We start from the raw sequence: 21,219 nt of genomic DNA on the forward strand, positions 1-21,219 counted from the left end.
CATCTTCTTTATCCATTCGTCTGTTGATGGACATTTAGGATATCATTTTCCTACTCATTTTAGGAGCATAAAGGACTATACACACTACATACCCACTGCAAATCAAGGCAGCTGGATTCCAGCCTGGCTCTACCACTACCAGTTACGTATTTTAGGATTAACCCTAGGCTTAAGTTTCCTCGTCCATAAAATCGGTGCGTTGGGCTGGAGGATCTCAAGGCTTCCTTCATTATTGAATCCTGCGACCTTAATTTACGTATAAATAGAAAGTGTCCAGGAGGGCTTTGGCATTCACATGTCTCCATGAAAGGGACAGAGAAATCAGAAAGAATAGCAGGGGTATATTGACGTTTAGCAAAGTGCTGTAAAGAGTTAAAAGCTGTGCCACATTCAAGTGCAGCTTCATAAATCCAGACATTTTAAGTTGGCCTAATCTTTCTTTCTTCCTGTCAAGCTATTTCCTTCCAGAGGGACCTCAGATCTGTTATCAAAAAGAGAGTAGCAGATGGATCCCAGCAGCCCTGCTGGCACTGTTATAGATTGAGCTCAGAACACAGGCAGCCTCGAGTTGGCTGAGCTGTTATTTGGCTTCTTGTCTGCATTTTGCACATGCCCCTGAAACCCAACAGATGACAGTGTTCAATTGTGCCACTAGCCCCTTTTCTTTTCTTTTTTTTTAAAGAAGACGTTGGGGGTAGGAGTTTCGTAATTTATTTATTTATTTTTGCTGTGTTGGGTCTTCGTTTCTGTGCGAGGGCTTTCTCTAGTTGTGGCAAGCGGGGGCCACTCTTCATCACGGTGCGCGAGCCTCTCTTGTTGCGGCGCGCAGGCTCAGTAGTTGTGGCTCACGGGCCTAGTTGCTCCACGGCATATGGGATCCTCCCAAACCAGGGCTCGAACCCGTGTCCCCTGCATCAGCAGGCAGATTCTCAACCACTGCGCCACCAGGGAAGCCTGCCTCTTTTCTTTTAATGAGATTTCTTTGCTCATCTCTTTCTGCCCAGCCCCTGAAGTAATGGAAATCTTCTCACAGCTGGGGGAGGGGACAGATTTTCCCGCTGGATTTTGTGTTACCTTTTGCCTAAATAATTTACTCTGAAGTATTTGAAAGCTTTTCTCTGTGCTAGATTTTGGGAGGGTGCAGAGTTATCTAAAACAGTAGTTTTCTAAATGGGGCCCTAAAACCAGCAGGCCTCATCGTCACCTGGATACTTGCTAGAAAGGCGTATTACCTGCGCCACCCCATACCTCCCGAATCAAGAACTCGGGGTGGGACCCAGCCATCTGTGTTTCAACACTTCCTCCAGGGGATTCTGATGCACAGTAGTTTGAAAACCGCTGGTCTAAAACTTAGTCCCATCCCTCTAGGAGTTTAGTTTAATACAGGAGTTAAACATAAGTGAAAAGGTAGATAATAGTGTGATGGTTAAATCAAGATAGTGGATGACCAATGTCAGGTTAAATGTAAATAGCTACCAGTTAATGGACATCTGCTCTGGACCAGGTACTAAGTATTCTATATGCAGGGTCTCACGTTACCATGGCAACTGTATGAGGTAAGAATTACACAAGAGAGGAAACTGATGTCCAGAAAGTTTGAATCACTTGCTCTGGTTTATAGTTAGAAAGTGAAGAAGCTGGGATTTGAATTTGAGCCTCTCTATGTTAATAAGTTAAGAGAGAGGCATCTGTATAGGATACTTTTATGGAGGAGGAACGAGGATGACTTATCATCCAGCAGCATCAGGAGGCAGAGTGCCCAGGGCCCACGATATTTTAAAAGGCCCATGAGAAGCTTTGAATTTCTTTCAAAATTAAAAGAAAAAGTGATTATATTCCTATGTGGATTATATTCCGGTGTGGATTACATTTCTTTCTACCAATGCAGATGTGAAGCAAATTTTTAGGGTTTTGTTTTGTTTTGTTTTGAGTGAGAGAAGGAGCCCGTGAAGGCAAAAGTGACTAAGGTCCACAAAAGTCATACTGCGGTCCTGAGAACTGCGATTTGAGACAGGCATTAAAGGAAGCTCATAGTCTGGAAAGGTGGAGAAAGGGGGTGAGAGGCCAGCCAAGTTAACTGAGGAGAGTAACATAAAGAAAATCCTGGAGACAGGAAGGCGATCACAGAAGCATTATGATAATAAGATAGCCATATTCTCCAGGCCAAAAACCTGGAGACATCTTCTGATGCATAATCTCATCGTAGGACCAAAATCAAGACTGTCCTGAAAAAAAAAAATTAAAACCTGGTCTTCAAAAATGAAAGTAGGCTGATAGTATATGCAAGATGACACACCATCTACAAATGGCTTCTTGCCCTCACATCAGCCAGCCACACCTCCTCTCAGCTCCCACACTGTTTTGGAGAGCACTAAGCCATTTCTCAAAATCTGAGGGAGCATTAGAAAGACACCTTTTCTCATCGTACCTCACCTACTGTCTCTTGTTAACAAAACTTGTTATGAGTGCTGGGAGATAAACAATCTCCCGTGAGATCTTCAGCACTGTGTTCTAGTTCCCTAGGATCAATCTTCCCAGAGGCTTTTGCCAACAGCTTGGTCATCCTCCAGCTGCAGACCCGCCAGCTAAGGATTGCATGCCAATACCCCATACAGTGATGCATATGCCTGAGCTTTCCTGTGTGGTCACAGAGAACATCTACAGAGTCATCTGCAGCACACAGACTTTTCTTAAAACAAAGAACCGTGTATGTATTTACTTTAAGGAAGGCATGGTTGCAAGACTGTCATGTGAAGAAAGGGTCATTGTGTTTTAGTCAGTGTTCTCCAGAGAAACAGAACCAATAGGAGAAATATGTATGTCTGAGAGAGAGAAAAGGGAGGGAGGGAGGGGAAATTCCTGTAAGGAATTGGAATTGGCTCACACAGTTTGAGGCTGGCAAGTCTGAATTCTGTAGGACAGGCCAGCAGGCTAGAAACTCAGGCAAGAGTTGTTGCAGTTTTGAGTCAGAATTCTGCAGGGCAGCAGGCTGGAAACTTAGGCAGAGTCTCTGTGTTGCAGGTTTGAGGAGAGTTCCTTTCTTTTCAGGAAACTTTCAGACTTTGCTCTTAAGGCCTTCAACTGATTGGACGAGGCCCACATTCCAGAGGGTAATCTGCTTTTCTCAAAGTCTTCTGATTTCGGTGTTAATCACATCTAAAAAATACTTTCACAGCAACATCTAGACTGGTGTTTAACCAAATAACTGGGCATCATAGCCTAGCCAAGTTGCCACATAACATTATCAGAGGTTATATGCAGAAGCCTGAACTACATGCTAAGAGAGCATGGAACCATTAACGTTTGTAAACTCACCATCGGAATTGTATAAATACATTGCTATACAAATATATTGGCTTTCTGTAGGTGTGGGGCAAGGATATAGCTGTACAGGGTGATGGAAGTAAATAATTTCCAAGAGGACTAAGAAAATTGACAATACTTGTCCAACCTTTGTAGATACATGCAGCAGAGGGCAGTGGGGGAGGAAGGAGGGAGAGGGATGGAAAGGAGGGGGAGCTCTTGTCACATGTACGTTTGGAACAGAGTATTCAGAAGTAACCTAATCCTTATACTTATGGAGCTATATCTTTTTAAAAAATTTTTATTGGAGTACAGTTGATTTACAATGTTGTGTCAGTTTCAGGTGTACAGCAAAGTGAGTCAGTTATACATATATCCACTCTTTTTCAGACTCTTTTCCCATATAGGCCATTACAGGGTATGGAGTAGAGTTCCTTGTGCTATACAGTAGGTCCTTATTAGTTATCTATTTTATATATAGTAGTGTGTATATGTCAATCCCATTGTCTCCTACTTCTGCGAGGTGAGTTATCTGGTACTCCCTAAAATAAAAATGACATTGAAACACAATAGATTTCATATTCCCCGTGACCTGCTTCTTACGGTGATCTCTGTGCATTCTTTTGTTCTTTTAAAATTAGTAACTTTGGGCTTTTTTTTTCTGTCTGACAAGACTATGGAAAAGAATTTGTCTTTCTCCCTGCGAGTGACACCACTAGAAGATGCTTTTATGTGTTTTCATGAGACCTTCTGCAATCAGCTTTTTCTGTCTGTGACTTTCGGCTGAGGAGTTAGTACGTTGGGTCTTACACCCATGTGAATGCTGGAAATGAAAAACGGGTGAAGGGATAATCTTTTGACTCCTTCTCTCGAGGCCGGGTAATGATATGTTTGGGCTGTCAGAAGAATCACACTCTTTGAGCACACACTACCCGCCCCCCTCAGTCTTGCTGTTTGAATGGGCTCTATCCCAGTTCCAAACGTTTGCCCTTTCTCCAAGGTAAACCGATACTCTGTAAACGACAGTGTTCCCTTGTTTATTCACTGTTTCCTGGCTTTGCCCTGAACCAAACCTGGAAGACCAAACTTGGCACTGACTCTGCATTCATTTACTTTCGTAATTATATTTTATCATCTGGTGCACTATATTTGGTGACTACGTGCTGATAATTAAGTATCATCAAAAGTCCTTTTAAATTGTTACTTTAATTCAGGACTTAAATCTTTTTTTTTTTTTTTTCCCAAAAGAGCCTATTTTGGTGTCTCTCCCCACTCCCATCCCACTCCCACCCCAGCCGCCTCTGCGCCTCTGGCCAGCCCTTCCCAGAGCAGGCTTCCAGTAAGTGCTGGTAGATAGACTAATATGTTATGTTCTTGGGTCCATCCAATTTCCATTTGAGATAGACATGGCAAGTTTTATTATGCCAGTCTCATAGGTGAACAAACTGACTCAATAAGTGAGCTGTTTAATATCATCCAGAAATGAGATCGTGGTAAAGTTGGGACTTAAACTGAAGTCTTCTCTCTTCTAGCCCACTGCTTGCCAATTAGATAATTTTTTGGAACTTCTGTAGGTTGATGTGTTTATTCCTGTTCTCCCATTGTCCCATGGAAAAGTACCTCAAGTTTAATAGCCAAAGTTTCCCAAAGAGAGATTTTGGGAATAACTGAGTCAGAACCCACCTCTGACTTTTCATACTGTCATGTGACCTACTGAATTCTTTTTCCCTCTTGAACACGCATTTCCCACCTCAGCAAGTCCATGACGGCTACTGCTGCGTCAGTAAGCTGCTCTCCATCTGCGATGTGTGGGACCAGCTCCAGTGGCTAGAGGCCAGAGGCAGGCGAGGGAATCAGGCCTCTCAATGTACGTTTAAGTTTTCTGCATATCTATAGATATGGTGCTTGTTTGCGGTGAGGAATTTTATAGTGAGAAAAAGCCAGGAGTGCCGAGACGCGGTGGTACAACTCAGCTGTCTTGTAGGAGGAACACCCACAGGGGAGCCCTTTTGTACTGTGTTGGCTTCTAGCTTGAGGAAAAATCCAAGGTACTTCTCCAGCTGGAATAGCAAAATGTCAAAACTGATTTGAGAAAAAAAAGACCTTTATGAAAACTGATGGCATTTGAGGAAGATAAGAAGTCATGGCTTTTGAAAGCAAGATGGACTAGCGTATCAGGGACCCAGCAGGAAAGAGCTGACACATTCGAATAAGGGTAATTGGAGAAATATTTAATAAAGGGAGTGTTTACAAAGATGGTGGCAACTTGGGAGGAACTCACAAGGAATAGTGTGATAACCCAGGAACAGTAACAGAACAGCTATTATTCCTAGGCCTCGGGGTGAGGGGAGGTGGTGATTCCCAGAACCCAGAATGAGAATTTTGGGTAGAAAGGGCCATCCTACAAGGAGCTGTGACCTACTGTTGAGGGACATAGCCAGCCTGAGACCTTCCCACAGGAAGGAAACCTCCTTCCTTCCTCCTCTGATCTCCCGCCAGGGGCCCTCATTGGTTAAAATGAAGGGGAATTTAGAGGGTGAGATGAGGGAGCCTCCCAGGGAGGAGAGCAACATGGAAAAAGTAGGAAAGTGGACCTGCGGAAGCAAACAGAAGTTAGGCAGCACAGCTGGCTTAATTGGAGAGTGATGGAAGCTCAGGTTCTGAAAAGTGGACTGAGTTATATAAACATACAGGATTAGTTAAGTACTCCTCCAGTGCATTGGAGGATCTCCAATCTGTTTTCAAGATACATATGAGAGTTCCTTTAGGACAAAGGCTGTCAAAAACGCAATCTAGGATTGGGTCACCCTTTGTAGAAATCCAAGCTATACCGATGGAGGAAATTAGAATGTCACCTTCCCTCCATTTTAACTGTTGGTTAAAGGATGTGGCTTTTTAAAATTGTCAACATAAGAGAGTTTGGTTCTAGGTAATGGCTGGGGAGTAAATTTGTTTTTAATTTATTTTATTGAAGTATAATTGATTTACAATGTTAATTTCTGCTGAACAGCAAAGTGATTCAGTTATACATATATATATATATATATATACATGCTCTTTTTAAAAAATATTCTTTTCTATTATGGTTTATCACAGGATATTGAATATAGTTCCCTGTGCTATACAGTAGGGCCTTGTTCATTCATTCTCTATATAATAGTTTGTATCTGCTAATCCCAAACGCCAAATCGATCCCTCCCACACCCTCTCTCCCCCTTGGCAACCGCAAGTCTGTTCTCTATATCTGTGAGTCCATTTCTGTTTCATAGATAAGTTCATTTGTGTCATGTTTTAGATTCCACGTATAAGTGATATCACATGGTATTTGTCTTTCTCTTTCTGACTTATTTCACTTAGTACGATAATCTCTAGGTCCATCTATGTTGCTGTAAATAGCATTATTTCATTGCTTTTTATGGCTGAGTAGTCTTCCATTGTACATATGTACAATGTGTACATCTTTATCCATTCATTTGTCGATGGACATTTAGGTTGTTTCCATGTCTTGGCTATTGTGAATAATGCTGCTATGAACATAGGGGTGCATGTATCTTTTCGAATTACAGTTTTGTCCAGATACGTGCTCAGGAATGGTACTGCTGGATCATACAGTAACTCTATTTTTAGTTTTCTGAGGAACCTCTGTACTGTTTTCCACAGTGGCTGCACCAACTTACATTCCCACCAACAGTGTAGGAGGGTTCCCTCTTCTCCACACCCTCTACGGCATTTGTTATTTGTAGACTTTTTAATGATGGCCATTCTGACTGGTGTGAGGTGGTACCTCATTGTAGTTTTGATTTGCATTTCTCTGATAATTAGCGATGTGGAGCATCTTTTCATGTGCCTGTTGACCATCTGTATGTCTTTGGAGAAATATCTATTTAGGCCTTCTGTCCATTTTCTGATTGGGTTGTTTGTTTTTTTGTTATTGAGTTGTATGAGTTGTTTGTATATTTTGGAAGTTAAGCCCTTGTCAGGCATATCATTTGCAAATATTTTCTCCCAGTCTGTAGGTTGTCTTTCAATTTTGTCTATGGTTTCCTTTGCTGTGCAAAAGCTTATAAGTTTGGTTAGGTCCCATTTGTTTATTTTTGTTTTTATTTCTATTGCCTTGGGAGACTGACCTAAGAAAACACTGGTACGATTTATGTCAGAGAACGTTTTGCTATGTTCTCCTCTAGGAGTTTTATGGTGTCATGTCTTATTTTTAAGTTCTTAAGCCATTTTGAGTTTATTTTTGTGCATGGTGTGAGGGTGTGTTCTAACTCCACTGATTTACATGCGCTGTCCAACTTCCAGGGAGTAAAATTTTTAATTCATCTCCTTAAACTATCTGAAATGTTAATCAACTGAGAATCAGAATTTATGGTAGATTGAGTGAAAAATATGTAATGCAAATGGTCCTTTACATGTTCCAAAATGTGCCCTGGATTAAGCCCAGGCAGCAGAGAACTATGTACCTGTACCAAGTTGCGGAGGATCCCACACAGTTTCTTTATTCTGTTTTGTTTTTGTTGTAGGTCATTGGCTTATCTTGATGGAAAACGTTAGGTCAGCCCAGTGAAACTCATCTCTATGCCAAGGATATTACTGAGACCATGATTTTCTAATCAGAATATCTGTGCTCTCATGAGCAAATCCAATCCAATCTCCATCTTGACTATTAGTTAAATAATGTGACTTTATTTAATAACATTTATGTAATTGATCATGTTTATCCCTTTGAGTTGACTCCTTGGAAGTTTATATTTCACAGCCAAGTTTATCACTTACTAGTATCAAATGTATAGAATTCTGGAATATGTATTTTATTGTATTACTCTAAGTCTTAATTTCGTGTTGTGATCCTGTCACTCTTTTTTTTTTCCCAGCTATTTTTAAGTCATATGGTGGTGGTGGGTTTTTATATATCTACTAGCTTTGTCTTAAAGTGGAAGTATAAATAAGCACATATATCCTCGTCATAGAAATGTTCACATTTGCCCTGAAGAGACTTTTTTTTTCTTGCCTCTTTGCTCTTATCTTGGCACCTTTTTTTTTTTTTTTTTTTTTTGGTGGTACACGGGCCTCTCACTGTTGTGGCCTCTCCCGTTGCGGAGCACAGGCTCCGGACGCGCAGGCTCAGCGGCCATGGCTCACGGGCCCAGCCGCTCCGCGGCATGTAGGATCCTCCCGGACCGGGGCACGAACCCGTGTCCCCTGCATCGGCAGGCGGACTCTCAACCACTGCGCCACCAGGGGAGGCCCTTGGCACCTCTTTTAATTCCTTGCTCCTCCATCTTGTTTCCTGCATATTGAAATTCCACTCTTCATTTAAGACCCAGACCAAATGTCTCTTCCTTCCTAAAACATTCTCCAGTCTTATCAAACAGAAGGAATCCCTCCATCTCCTGAATCTCATTGTACTTTGAACCTTTTTGTGGCCGTCCTCACATTCTGCCTCATGTTATATTTACTAGAGACTCTCTTAACCTATCTGGATGTAAGCCACTTGAGGCTTACACATCTTTATATCCCAGACTACCTTAAACAGCATTTATACTGAAGTTGTAACTTAAAGTCAAATATAAATTGAAAGGGGGATGGTGAAGTCATTTAGATGGGTGAATTTTAGAAACTTCAGTGCAGTATTTAGTTTCCCTCTACCATGGGAAGTAATTTAGATTTTCCTAATTGACACTGGCCTATGATTTTCCTTCATCACACAAGCTCTTGTCTGGTTTAGGAATCAAAGTTGTACTGACACCATAAAACAAACTAGGGAGTCTTCCTTTTCTTCTGTTCTTTAGAATAACTTGTATAAGCCAGGGGGTTTCTCTAATACGTGAGAATTAGGTAATATTTGTAGAATTGTCTGTGCCTATTCCTTATTTGGGGGATAGATATTTTACTAGTAATGTGATTTCTTAATGATTACTGGTCTGTTCAGGTTTTCTAATTCTTTCTGCATCAACTTTGCTATTTAATATTTTTCTAGAAAATTGTTCGTCAAAGTTTTCAAAGGTTTTGGAATAAAATTGTTCATATTCTCTTACTAGTTTTCAATCTCTACTATATCTGTAGTTGGTTATATAATTCTTTTATCCCTAATATTATCTATTTGTATCGTCTCTCTTTTTTCCTTGTTCAATCTTTCTAGAGATGGGTTCATATTATTAGTCTTTTCTAATAACTAGATTTGCTTTCGTTAATCTTTTCCTTTTGTTTTTGTTTGCTTGTTTTCTACTTTATTAAATTTTGCTTTCATCTCTTTTTTCTCCCTGATATTAATATTGCTATACTGGCTTTCTTCTTGTTCGTATGTTTCGTGTTCTTTCTGTTTATCTCAGAGGTCCCTGTTTTTGCCACTGAGCACCAATCACCATTTACTTCTGCCAACATGTCCATAACTGAACTACAAGTTCATGGAGTGCCATGATACATTTCCCTACTGCTAACTTCCAATTCCAGGGCAAGAGGGAAATTGGAGACTGGAATTGTTTGTCAGACCTGGATCTTTCATCTAACCATATTGGAGGTGGCCTCCTTCTCAACTTTATTATAATGTAACCAGCTGAGTATAACTACTTACCTGAGCCCCAGTTTCCTATCTATAAACCATCAACCCAGTACACACACAATCCACCCAACCTTATGTGGCAGCCCTGCCCTGGGCAGCCTATTTGGGTCTTTCAACCAGACTCCTGTCTCCATCCTGCCAACCTGGTCCTACAGTCCATTCTCCATTCACTGGCTTGAGTGAGTCTTTCAAATGAGAATATCATTCTTTTGGTACCTATCTTTTTAAAACCCTCCAATGTCTTCTCATTTATTTTGCAATAAAATTCTTATTCTTAACTATAGTCTGTAAGGCCCTGTGTCCCCCAGTTGCTGCTTACGTCTGTGATCACCAAGACCACTCTCTCTACCAGCCCTCAGTCTTGCCCGCCAGACTCTTCCAATTTAGTGATTTACTGCCAGCTGTAACTCTCTGTCTAGAACTCTCCTGACATGGCTGGCTTATTCTCATGGTTTGGGGTTCCCCAGAGAGACCTCCTCTAACTGCTCCATCTACAGTAGCAATAACTGTACCACCAAGTTATTCTAGTTTTCAATAACTAGTTTCAAGAACTAGTTATTCTAGTTTGCCCCTCCCACCTAGGGAACGTCTAGCAATACCTGGAGACATTTTTGATTGCCACAACTCGGGTAATGCTACTGCCATCTATGGGTAGAGGTCACAAATGCTGCTACACATCCAACAATCACAAGAGCGCCCCGCGGGACACAGGATTATCCAGCCCCAAGGGCCAACAGTGCCAAGGCTGAGAACTGTGCTCCATCCCATAGCCCTGCTTCATTTTCTTCCTACCACTTTTTTTTCTTTTTTTCTGTCTGAAAAGATCTGTTTATCTGTTTAATTGATTTTGTCGTGTGTGTCTCCACACATGAGAATGGACCCTCCAGGAAAGCAGACATTTGGTTTGTCTTGTTCACTGCTGTACCCCTAGTGCTTAGAGCAACCCTTGCCACATGTTGAGGCACCTCATAAATACACCTGATTGAAGGAATGGAAAAGAAAGTCAAGTTCGTCCAACATAATTGGCTTTTACTAAAAATAATTACTGGTGTTTACTCTTCCTTTTCCGAGGGAGATGTGCTAGATTTAGCTTGGTAGTGCTTTAGTTCAGGCTACTATAACAGATTACCATAGATTGATTGGGTGGCTTACAAACAGTACAAATTTATTTCTCAAAGTCCTGGAGGTTGGAAATTCAAAATCAGGGTGCCAGCATGGTTGGATTCTGGTTAGAGCCCTCTTCCAGGTTTCAGGCTTCCAACTTCTCACTGTATCCTCGAATAGTAGAAAGAATGAGAGAGCTCTCTGGGTTTTTTTATAAGGGCACTAATTCCACTCATGAGTGCCTCACCCTCCTCACCTCACCTAATCCTAATTACTTCCCAAAGGCCCCCACCTCACACAGGGAGAGGCTCAACTGATGAACCATCACACAGGGAGAGGCTCAACTGATGAATTGAGGGGAGGGCACAAACATTCAGTTCATAACAGGAATATGCATATTTTCTAATGTTGCAAAATCCATCTTTCCCCTTCTTTTGAAATTTGAGACCATAGTTATCTATTTTTAGTGTTCTGGTACATTTCTTCTTCATTATAGTGCTTCCAAGATTCTTATAGCCTTTCATTTTGCTTAGAGTGCTGTTACCCACTTCACTCAGCCTCATGGAGAAAAACAGGTGTGCCTGTTCAGTTGTTTTGGTTGTTTTGTTTTTTGTTTTGCCTTTGTTATCCATTGCCTTATACCAGTTTGAATCTCCAGAGAGAAAAAATTATTCTGTTTACTTAATCATCTGTTACATCATCAACTCCAGTAGTACTTGACCATACATAATCTTCAAAGACTTTTTTTATTTTTGCTTTTTTAAACTTCAATTCATTAAATGATCATTTGAAAGTATTAGGCTCTCACAGAATAAAAATCCCCTGGACTGACATCTACCATGCCCTTTTCGTCCATGTAATAATCAGAATGCTACTTATTGCATTTAAATAGGAATTCTTCTTTTTTTTTTTTTAATCATTGTAACTGCTTCAGTGGGATGAATAAGATAGTATATTTCCTCAGGGGCCCAGCCGACACTGAGCTGAGCTATTTTGCCTTGACAAAACATGTCTGAGAGAACATCCTGTAAGACAAGAGGAAGGATCGTTGGTGTTAACAGATGTCCCATATTTCCCCATTTAATGAAGTGCTACTTAAATGTTTTGAAGGTATTCTACGATTGGCCTGATGACAATAAATCACTTTCTCTCTCAACTGTTGACTTTTAAAGCAGATACTAAGGGTAGGTTCAATTACAGTGTCTGTTCTACAGCATGTGACTCCTATTTCTGTAGCTCCAACTGCTACTTTTTTCCACCTGAGGAGGGAAACTCCTAACGAGCCACACTTCACAAAGAAGAGACCCCATGTTTAGCCTTCACCCTGGACACCCAGGGTACAACCAGCTCTGAAGCCATCCATTTTCCCCTGCCGATTTCTGGTTCATCTTGGCTTCGGGAACGGTACTAAGTTTTTGCTGAACGCTGAAAAAGTCATGACCCCCTAATGGCCCCACCCCCAGTTCTCCATTGCTGAACGATAGAAAGCACATGAGAAATTATTTTCATAACTGCTTATAATTTGGAAGAATTTTGTAGGCTTTTAGTTTAAGTAGAGAGAGAAAAATTCACTTTTTCCTCTTCTCCCTTCCCCACTGCCCCCTCACCAGCCCCACAGCCATGGAGAAGACGAGGCGTGCCCTTCATTTTAAGAATAGGAGCTAACATTTCTTAAGTATTTACCGTGGCCAGGTTCTCTGCTGAGTAATTCACTTTCCTGTTTTCTTGGAGTTAGCTCAATCGGAGGTTACTGAAAACTGCCACATCCCCCTGTTCCACCATAGCGCCCTCCCCAACCCACCTACCCACTACCCCGCCAAAAAAGGAAAAAGGTCATATAATATGGGATTTCTAACAACCTAGTTCTGAGGATGGTGCCTGTAGTTACTTTTCACATTGACATTTTGCCTGATCATGATCAGAAGTCTTTGTTTGATTTGTCTGATAACGTATTCTTTTCCTTTGAAGATCAAACTAATCAATGTACGCTTTTCTAGTATGTAAGCTTTTCATTCACATTTCATTTGACTTAACTCCATCAAATATTTCTGTTGGCATTTTTAGAATTAATAATAGTAGCTAACCTTTATGGTGAGTTATTTTAACCCAGTCTCTCTAAAATCTCTAAGTTATCTTGCTTTAAAGTAACATTGTTAGTATTGTCCATTGGTGAGTCAGCAGTCTGAGGTACCAGGCAGTTTAGTAACTGGTCCAAACTCGCTAATAAGTAGCGGAAGTTAGATTCAAACTCAGGCCTTGTGACTCCAGAGCCTGAATGCTTACTGGTCACATGGCTTTATTTCTCAATAGTCAAAGCTGTGTGGATCTTGGGCAAACATCCTAACTTTCTCTAGAATCTCCAACTGGACTTCTTTATTTATCTTGCTATGCTTCCATAGTCCATTTTTATTAGGGTTTTAACCACTGTCTATGAAATGAAAATAATTACACCACCATCTCACTGGGTGTGCCGTGAAGCTGCAGGATTTTTTAAAAAAGAGGTTTCAGGGGAACTAAATTCCTTCCATTCTGTGCTTTGAGCCCATTCACATCCAGTCTCACTCAGGAACAGGAGTGACAGCAGTTTTCCTGAGCAGACACAAAAATCAAGGGGCATTTCTGACTCCACAACCTGCGTGAAAGAGTATTTTATATTCCCCAAAAGAAACTCTTCACAGCCCAGGCTCCATCCCCCAGCTGGAGCAGAGCAGCAGTGGTGATGGGCTCACTGGGAGATCTGAGAGGCAGGTGATCGTCCTTATTTAGATGTGCCCGTGATCACGTGACCAGAAAATGGAGGCGACTCCGTATTTCCAGTTAAGTGCTCCAGACAGGGGATGCTGAGGGCAGTAACCAAGCATTCTTCTCACTCTCCAGCCTGCTCTGTCCTCAGAAGGTAGGTGGGTCCCGGTGCGGCTTTAGGAGGATGGGCTGTGGGAGGTCGGATTGCAATGGAGGGTGTTGCTTTCACAGACTGGGCTATTGCAGCTGGGAAGTTGGAGGGGGAGAGGGAAGGGGGTGACAGGATGCAGAGCTCTGCCCAGCCCCTCGCAAGTGACAGCTGGCAGCTGCATTTCACTCTGTATCATCTCTTACTGGAAGGGCTTGTGGTCCTGTAAGCTATCTCCTGCCCCTCCCTTGGTGACCAGGTAATTAGTTAAACAGATTCTGCACGGCTATAAACATTTTTTATTCCTTTATGTCTATGATGAAAATGGAGATAGAAAATTTTAAAAAAATGACAGTTGGGAAACCGTTTAGGACTCTCGTCTGATGGGTATTGAAATGTCTGTTTGGATTATTTGACAAGCAGAGTGGCCCTGGTACAGTGGCATTTTTATTTTTTATGTTATTGCTAATAGTCATTGACGCTAGTAACATACATTTCTCTTTTTTTCTGATGAATCTTGTAACCTTTAAACCTTCCCTAAGTTCCAAGCTGCAGAAATAGGTCATCCTCAAAAATGGGCTTATGTTGTTTTCTATTGCTTTTTCAAAATCGAGACAGGATACGCTACTTAGAGAATATCAGTATTTTACTGAGAAACTAAGTTATGTGAGAAACTAGAAAAAAATTATCACCTGGTTAATTTCAAACAAGAAATACATAGGTTATGGAATTCCTCTGTGGAAACCAAAAAAAACAAGGCTCCCATCTAGAAGGAGTGATTTAAAGTGTGATTCTGCCTGAGATCAGTGTCATGGCAAATCACCTGTCATGGTGACTTAAGGGGGAGGGGGGACATCATCTCTATAAACTGCCCCCCTTCTTGCATAGGAACTGTTAATGTGCTGCGGATCTTATGTAAACTGCTATTCGAGCACAGCTTCTGGGCTCATTTCCCACCAGATGGTCCCCCGACCCCCTCCTAGAGAGAAAAATAGAAGCTACCACCGAATGAGCCCACTTCAAAATGTTCATTTGATGAAAGTCTTCTTAAAATCATAATTGGTAATATTCACAGAATGTAAAAACTGGAATTATTAGATGAAACTTCCTGGTAATTAAAAAAAAATGATCCATGATCTTTCTGTTAATTTAAAGAGACATTATCTGGGAGAAAAAAAGTGCCTTTCCGGGAGCACCTCTATCAATATATTATACTTATGCAGGCTAGTGAAAGCTCTGTACTTTAAAATGGCTCGGACCTTGCTCTGCAACTCAAAGACAAATAAACAAGACTGGCTGTTGTCATGCACAGTCAGCAGCACCTAAACATCCCCAGGAGATTTCGCTTTGTAATGCAAAGTTACCCTTTATATCCTAAATAAGATCTAAAGCTTCATAGGTGCTTAAGGGTAATGAGCCAGATTCTCCTTCCTATTAACAAGAAGTCAAATTAACTTTTTCCCAATGGTTAGGGCTCTCTTTGGTACTTTCCAGTGAATTTCCATTTGGTTTTTCATTCTCGAATGTCTTTGTACTCAGGGAAGGATTTATCTCTTATTAAATAAAGGATCATGATACTTTTTTGACCTTTAGACTTCATACTTTCTAGCAAGCTAGAAGACAGTGCGGGGTTTGCACATAGGTTCAGGTACTCGATATAGGTTATGACAGGAAAGCTTGAGTTCACCTACAGCAAATAAAAGCTTATTTTTTTTCTTCTTCGCTAGCCTGGAATTGCTTTGACATGCCAAGATTTTGCAGACGGTGGCTTTACTCAAATCAACTTCCTGCTAGAGTAGTATTTGAATTTGGGATGAGTTCTCAATCCCTTATCCATTCTAGTCAGTGGGATAGTTGGGGGAGAGGGGAAGGGATGAGAAGGGGCAGAGGGGAAAGTAGTGAAGGACATTCTGTCCCTGGTATCCTGTCTGTATCAGAGTTGACAAAGAACATTTGGGTACAGCTTTTTTCTGGATTAATAATGGCTGGAGTCATGGGGTAGTGGTGGATAGGTGTGCAAAAGGGTTGCAGGAGAAGAGGCAGGAATGGATACCCCTGTCTGAACACCATGATCATTTGAAGGCTCTGTTAAGCCATTTGCCTGGGGTTTTGATAGTTGTGTGATTCTCCGTATTATTCTTGCATCCTGAGTTTCAATTGCTAAGGTAAGATAAGCCGAAACAAATTGTAGAATTCATTTTGACTCGCTTCCTCAGTTTATAAGCAAGCAAATGAGCTCCAGTTAGAGTGAGGGATTGACTCAAGGTCACAGTCAGTGGCTGGGCCAGGATCAGAACCCAGGTGGCCAGCTCTTGATCTCATGCTATTTCCTTTCACCCCAGGCCTTTGAAAAGCCCTTAGCAAAACCTGGCCCATGCATTTACATTTCTCAGAGCTTAAAAAAAAAAAAACACAAAAACCGCTACTACTCTTCTATTTTAAGGGTAAGGTAGCATTTCCTAATCCCTTTACGACCCTTAGAAATTTGGGGGAAATGGAACTGGACTGTATTCTCAGAGCTTGTGCATTTATTATGAACAAGATGCTATCTACCCCTAAAGACTGCATGTGATACAAAGGCAAAACAAATGGCTTGCAAAAGGCGGAGTAAAGTGAATTCCATAAGAGGTGGAACTGAGGGGCTCTGGGACCTCCAAGTTGGGAGAGCCTTGCTCCTCCTTTATTGTAGAGAAGTAAATACAGGATTCATGGATGAGGTGGATTCAATAGTTGGGGGAAGGAATATTTCAGCAGAAGGGAATATACACCAAGAGAGGGAAGAGAACTGTCAACAAGACTTGGGAAACTAGAAGCTCATGTTGTCTGAAAGGTAGAGCATTGGGGGATGCTAGTGGTGGATTGATCTAAATGGTGGAAAGCCCTGAGGGTCAAAGAAATGTTTATGAAATGTGTTGGCAGTGGGAAGCCAGTGTTTTATGAGTTGAGGGTTTGGATTGGCAGTAGACTAGCGATGGTGTGGGAGAGATGGGAGGCAAGAGGAGAGGGGGTAGTCCACCTGAAATAGAATGGACTGACCCTGCTAGGATGGAAAGAAGAGAGGCAATTACAGAACTGCAGATGTGGAAGAAAGGCATAGTGCTTGAAAGCTGAGGGAGATAAGAATCTTCTGAGGAGGTGCCTAGTGAAGAATTGGCGCACCCTGTGATGGGGTATCGTTTCATTCCTCATGACTGAGAATCTGCAGCCTTGCTGCCCTCGATATAAGTTAATATAAGCAAGGTGACAAAAGCATGAAGCTCTCTCATCTGAACAAGATAGACTCAACTGTGGCAGGAGCACTTTCAGAAAGCTAAATCCACATCTGATTAGTCAGCACCAGGTCACGGTCCCAACGCCCGGCCATGGTTTCTATGACGACACTTCCATTGTTAGCAAGAGCGCAGGGCTGCAAGCCTCTAGATCTACTGAGGTGGACCTCATGGAGTGGGATGTAAAGAGGATGGTGACTTTTTCTTCCAGTCATCCCCTTCCTTCCTAGGCAGTGGCCCTTTGAGGGCAGGGATCAGGCCGAATGGTGCCCCTGACAAGTGCCAAGAAGATTCTGACTCATAGAGTAGAAATCAGAATGAGTCTTGATAGTGGGCATGGGGGCTGGGGACAAAGAAGGGAGAAGGGGAACAAGGGAGCTCAGATGTAATCTGTCCTCACTCCTTCCCCAGCCTATCCACAAGATCCAGCCCCAAAACTGCTACCTGTTGTCTGGAGACTTCCAGGTTTATCCACTCTGCCCACATGTGGAGGAACTACTCCTATCTCTGAAACTCCATGATTATCACTCATGGGTTTTACCCCACAGTTTTGTGTGAACTTCTATGTCTTTTCCTCTTTATTCTCCTAGATTTTAAATTCTCAGACACACGCAGAATGTGTGTCTGAACCATTCTCTTTGTAATATACCCTCCCCCAGACTAACACTTGCCACGTGGTTCTAGGACTGAACCGTTTGTTAAATTCCTACCTGAAAGAATACTAACTTGGGAAACAAACAGTGAGTACCAGAGAATCTACATCTATCAAGGCTTATGGGAAACTGGTTTGGAAACCCTAGGGGGGATAATCAGAATTGTTTAGGGGTAGTTTTGCCTGGAGACAGAGATCTCTCAAAGTCCCTCCAATCCAAAAATTCAGAAAGGAACACAGGCTTCCTATAGTGCCCTCAAAAACAGGATTTACTGGGCTTCCCTGGTGGCGCAGTGGTTGAGAGTCTGCCTGCCGATGCAGGGGACACGGGTTCGTGCCCCGGTCTGGGAAGATCCCACATGCCGCAGAGCGGCTGGGCCCGTGAGCCATGGCTGCTGAGCCTGCGCGTCCGGACCCTGTGCTCCACAACGGGAGAGGCCACAACAGTGAGAGGCCCGCATACCGCAAAAAAAAAAAAAAAAAAAAAAAAAACAGGATTTACTGCTGTTCAAATCCAATACGGAAACCCCATTCATAAAGCTACCATTGCCCATGAAGCAAGAGAATAAAAATGTTGCCACTTAAGCAATTACGGTTTTCTATGCCCAACTCCCAGAAACACCCAGGAAAGGGTTGATGAAGTTGGAAGTTCTAGAAATAGCTCTTTCTAAAACAAAACAGGAGTAAAGCCAACATCATGTGATCTCAGGAGAGCAGTTGTGCACAAGATCGGTTAGGAGGGCAGGTACAATGGAGATGAGAGGATAGCGAGAGATTATTGATCTCTGGAAAGGTATTGATAACTGAAAGAAAGAAAGCTTGGGATGGAGTAAAGCCCCATTCCTGGGCTAGCTGTGGGGAAGTTTTCTTTGTTGATTAGACTAAGTTCAGGGACGATCACAGGTCATGTTCTTGATATAACTGAATCATGTTCTTGATACAACTGAGACTGAATTTACGAGGAGAAACTTCCAACCAAAATTTTCATGCACTTCACAGTTATAGACTCAAGGCTTGTTTCTAATTTGCTTGGTCGTAGGTGGCTGGTCTTAGGCTGTTCATTTTATTTCCCAATACTAACTTTTATTTACCAGCAGGGACCTGGTAACTAGAAAATGTGAGTCATACACCAGAGTCTTGGAATCCCATATAATGCCATAATTCTGTGAACAGCAATTATTTAAAAAGATAAGCACATTTTTTCCCTAAATAGCTGTCTACATTTATACAATGAAGACATACCAATGTAAAAGAAATAGTTAAAAGAATCAGCTCTCCCTGTGAAGGTGGCATAGCTGTACGATTACTGACTGTATCCCTGAGGAGAGTACGAAATTAATCAAGTCTCATAAATTGGCTTCATAGAATGTGATTATACTGTACAGTGGGGCATGTGTAAATACAGGTGATGGCTTCTTTCAGCCGCGAGGGACCCGATGTGGGCTTCTCTCCTTCCCGCCAGATCTGTCAGGCAGCAGTAGAAGGGCTTTCTAGTAGAAAGGAAGAACGGAAGGCCTGATATACTCCTCCCAGAGCCGAGATTCTCCTCCTTGAAACTGTGCTGATGAAGGAGATCAGATACTGTATCCATTTGCTTGAGCTGCCATAACAAAGTACCACAGACCGGGTAGCTGAAATAACAGAAATTCATTTTTTTCACAATTCTGGAGGATGAAATTCTGAGATCAAGGTGTCGGCAGGATTGGCTGCTTCTGAGGCCTCTTTCCTTGGCTTGTAGATGGCTGTCTGCACCCCTGGCTTCACTTGGTCTTCCTTCTGTGTATGCCTGTGTCCTAATCTCCTCCTATAAGGACACCTGTCATATCAGATGAGGGCCCACCCTAATGACCTCATTTTAACTTAATTACCTCTTTAAAGACCTTATCTCCAAGTATACTCACATTCTGAGGTACTGGAGGTTAGGATTTCAACACATGCATTTGGGAGGCGGGGGCAGGAATCCAGCCGTAACAAAGAATGTGCTGGGAATTCCTGTGGACCAGCCCCACACTTCATTTGTCATTCTTCAGTGTTGAGTCTACAGGCACATGCCTCAAGTGAAGTAGTTTTATGGGTGTTGGGTTTTTTCTCCTCCAGTAGGGTGGGTGGAACAAGTTAATTTGGCTACTGCGTAATCTTTAAACTGCTCTGTAAAGTAAATGGCCACTCGGTGTGATTCGTAATGTGTGAAAGGTCACAACTCAAAGCTGTGTATCCATAATCAACCCTTTAACCCTTCCTTGTCCTAAAGAAACCAAAGGGCACTGGTTAGTACGGTAAGGTTGGGGGGGGGAGTATGTTAATTTTTGGAATTTGGAAAGCAGACGGCTTTACTTTATTTTATTTTATTTTATTTTATTTTTTTAATTCAGTACGCGGGCCTCTCACTGTTGTGGCCTCTCCCGTTGCGGAGCACAGGCTCCGGACGCGCAGGCTCAGCGGCCATGGCTCACGGGCCCAGCCGCTCCGCGACATGTGGGATATTCCCGGACCGGGGCACGAACCTATGTCCCCTGCATCGGCAGGCGGACTCTCAACCACTGCGCCACCAGGGAAACCCCAGCTTTACTTTATAAGGTTGAAACAGCAGTACCGTCAATGAAATACAAACCAAAAATTTTACTGTTTCCAAATTTATTGCTGTTAATTTTGGTCTTAAGTTGATAGATTCCATAGAAGGTGATAAGTATCTTTTACCTCTTCCTCCGTTAGAAAATTAGGTTAATAATGGATTCCTTGATCGAGAGTATCACCACTTACTAAAACATACATGGAGAGAATAATCAATAAACAGGCTTTCTAGGAAAAAGAAAATGTTGAGTCTAAGGGTCACTTCAGGGGTTCCACGACCACCTTGGAGATTCACGGTGAATATGGGAGGCCTTGTTGAGCCCCAAATATTCTAATAATAGTAAGAGTAATATTAAATAGTAGAACTTTTGCCAAACACTTTACTCATTATCTTTGAAATCTCACACTATTCCTCGTATAATACTCATTTTGCAGATGAAGAAACTAAGTCTTAGGGAGGTCAGCTAACTTTACCTCAGTTCCATGGTTAATAAGAGGCAGAGGGGGGTTGATCCTGTTGACACCACCTTGCCTCCCTATTTGTGAGCATTGGTTCTTCTTAGTTGTCTGTGGTCTGAAAGTCTAAGGAGAAACTCCTTGCAGGAGAATAAGGCTGGGGGTAGAGGTATGAAGGAACTTCTTTTCAGTTTTGAATTGGGGATCTAAGGGAGTCCAGAGTCCCCAAAGAACGCTGAAACCTGAAGTGTTATTCAGAATTTTCCCATTGCCAAGACATCAGCTAACCTAGATCTGTTACACCCTAACCATCGCAAGAGGGAGGAAATAAGAACAAGGGTCAGGAATGGGTATTAGGGACTCTAGAGCTGCCCTGGAGTTGAGTATGCAGCCAACTCTGCCTCCAGTTTGA

The 21,219-nt window shown here is 42.1% G+C and overlaps 1 protein-coding gene across 11 annotated transcripts in view; it reads left to right on the top strand.

Moving 5' to 3' along the window:
• Window positions 1-21,219, top strand: part of PRUNE2 (prune homolog 2 with BCH domain) — a 271,726-nt gene that overhangs the window by 184,397 nt on the left and 66,110 nt on the right. The window contains exon 1 of one of the 11 annotated variants that reach the window (XM_060300828.1): window positions 13,609-13,865. The exons of 9 other annotated variants lie outside the window; for them this stretch is intronic. In XM_060300828.1, coding sequence (XP_060156811.1) covers window positions 13,807-13,865 — 59 coding nt within the window. In that variant the 5' untranslated portion in view covers window positions 13,609-13,806. Of the gene's footprint in view, window positions 1-13,608; window positions 13,866-13,980; window positions 14,119-21,219 lie in introns of those variants that run through there. One more of the 11 variants, XM_060300829.1, reaches the window with a different exon arrangement.

The sequence above is a fragment of the Globicephala melas genome, chromosome 6, assembly GCF_963455315.2.
Source record: "Globicephala melas chromosome 6, mGloMel1.2, whole genome shotgun sequence".
NCBI classification, from domain to species: domain Eukaryota; kingdom Metazoa; phylum Chordata; class Mammalia; order Artiodactyla; family Delphinidae; genus Globicephala; species Globicephala melas.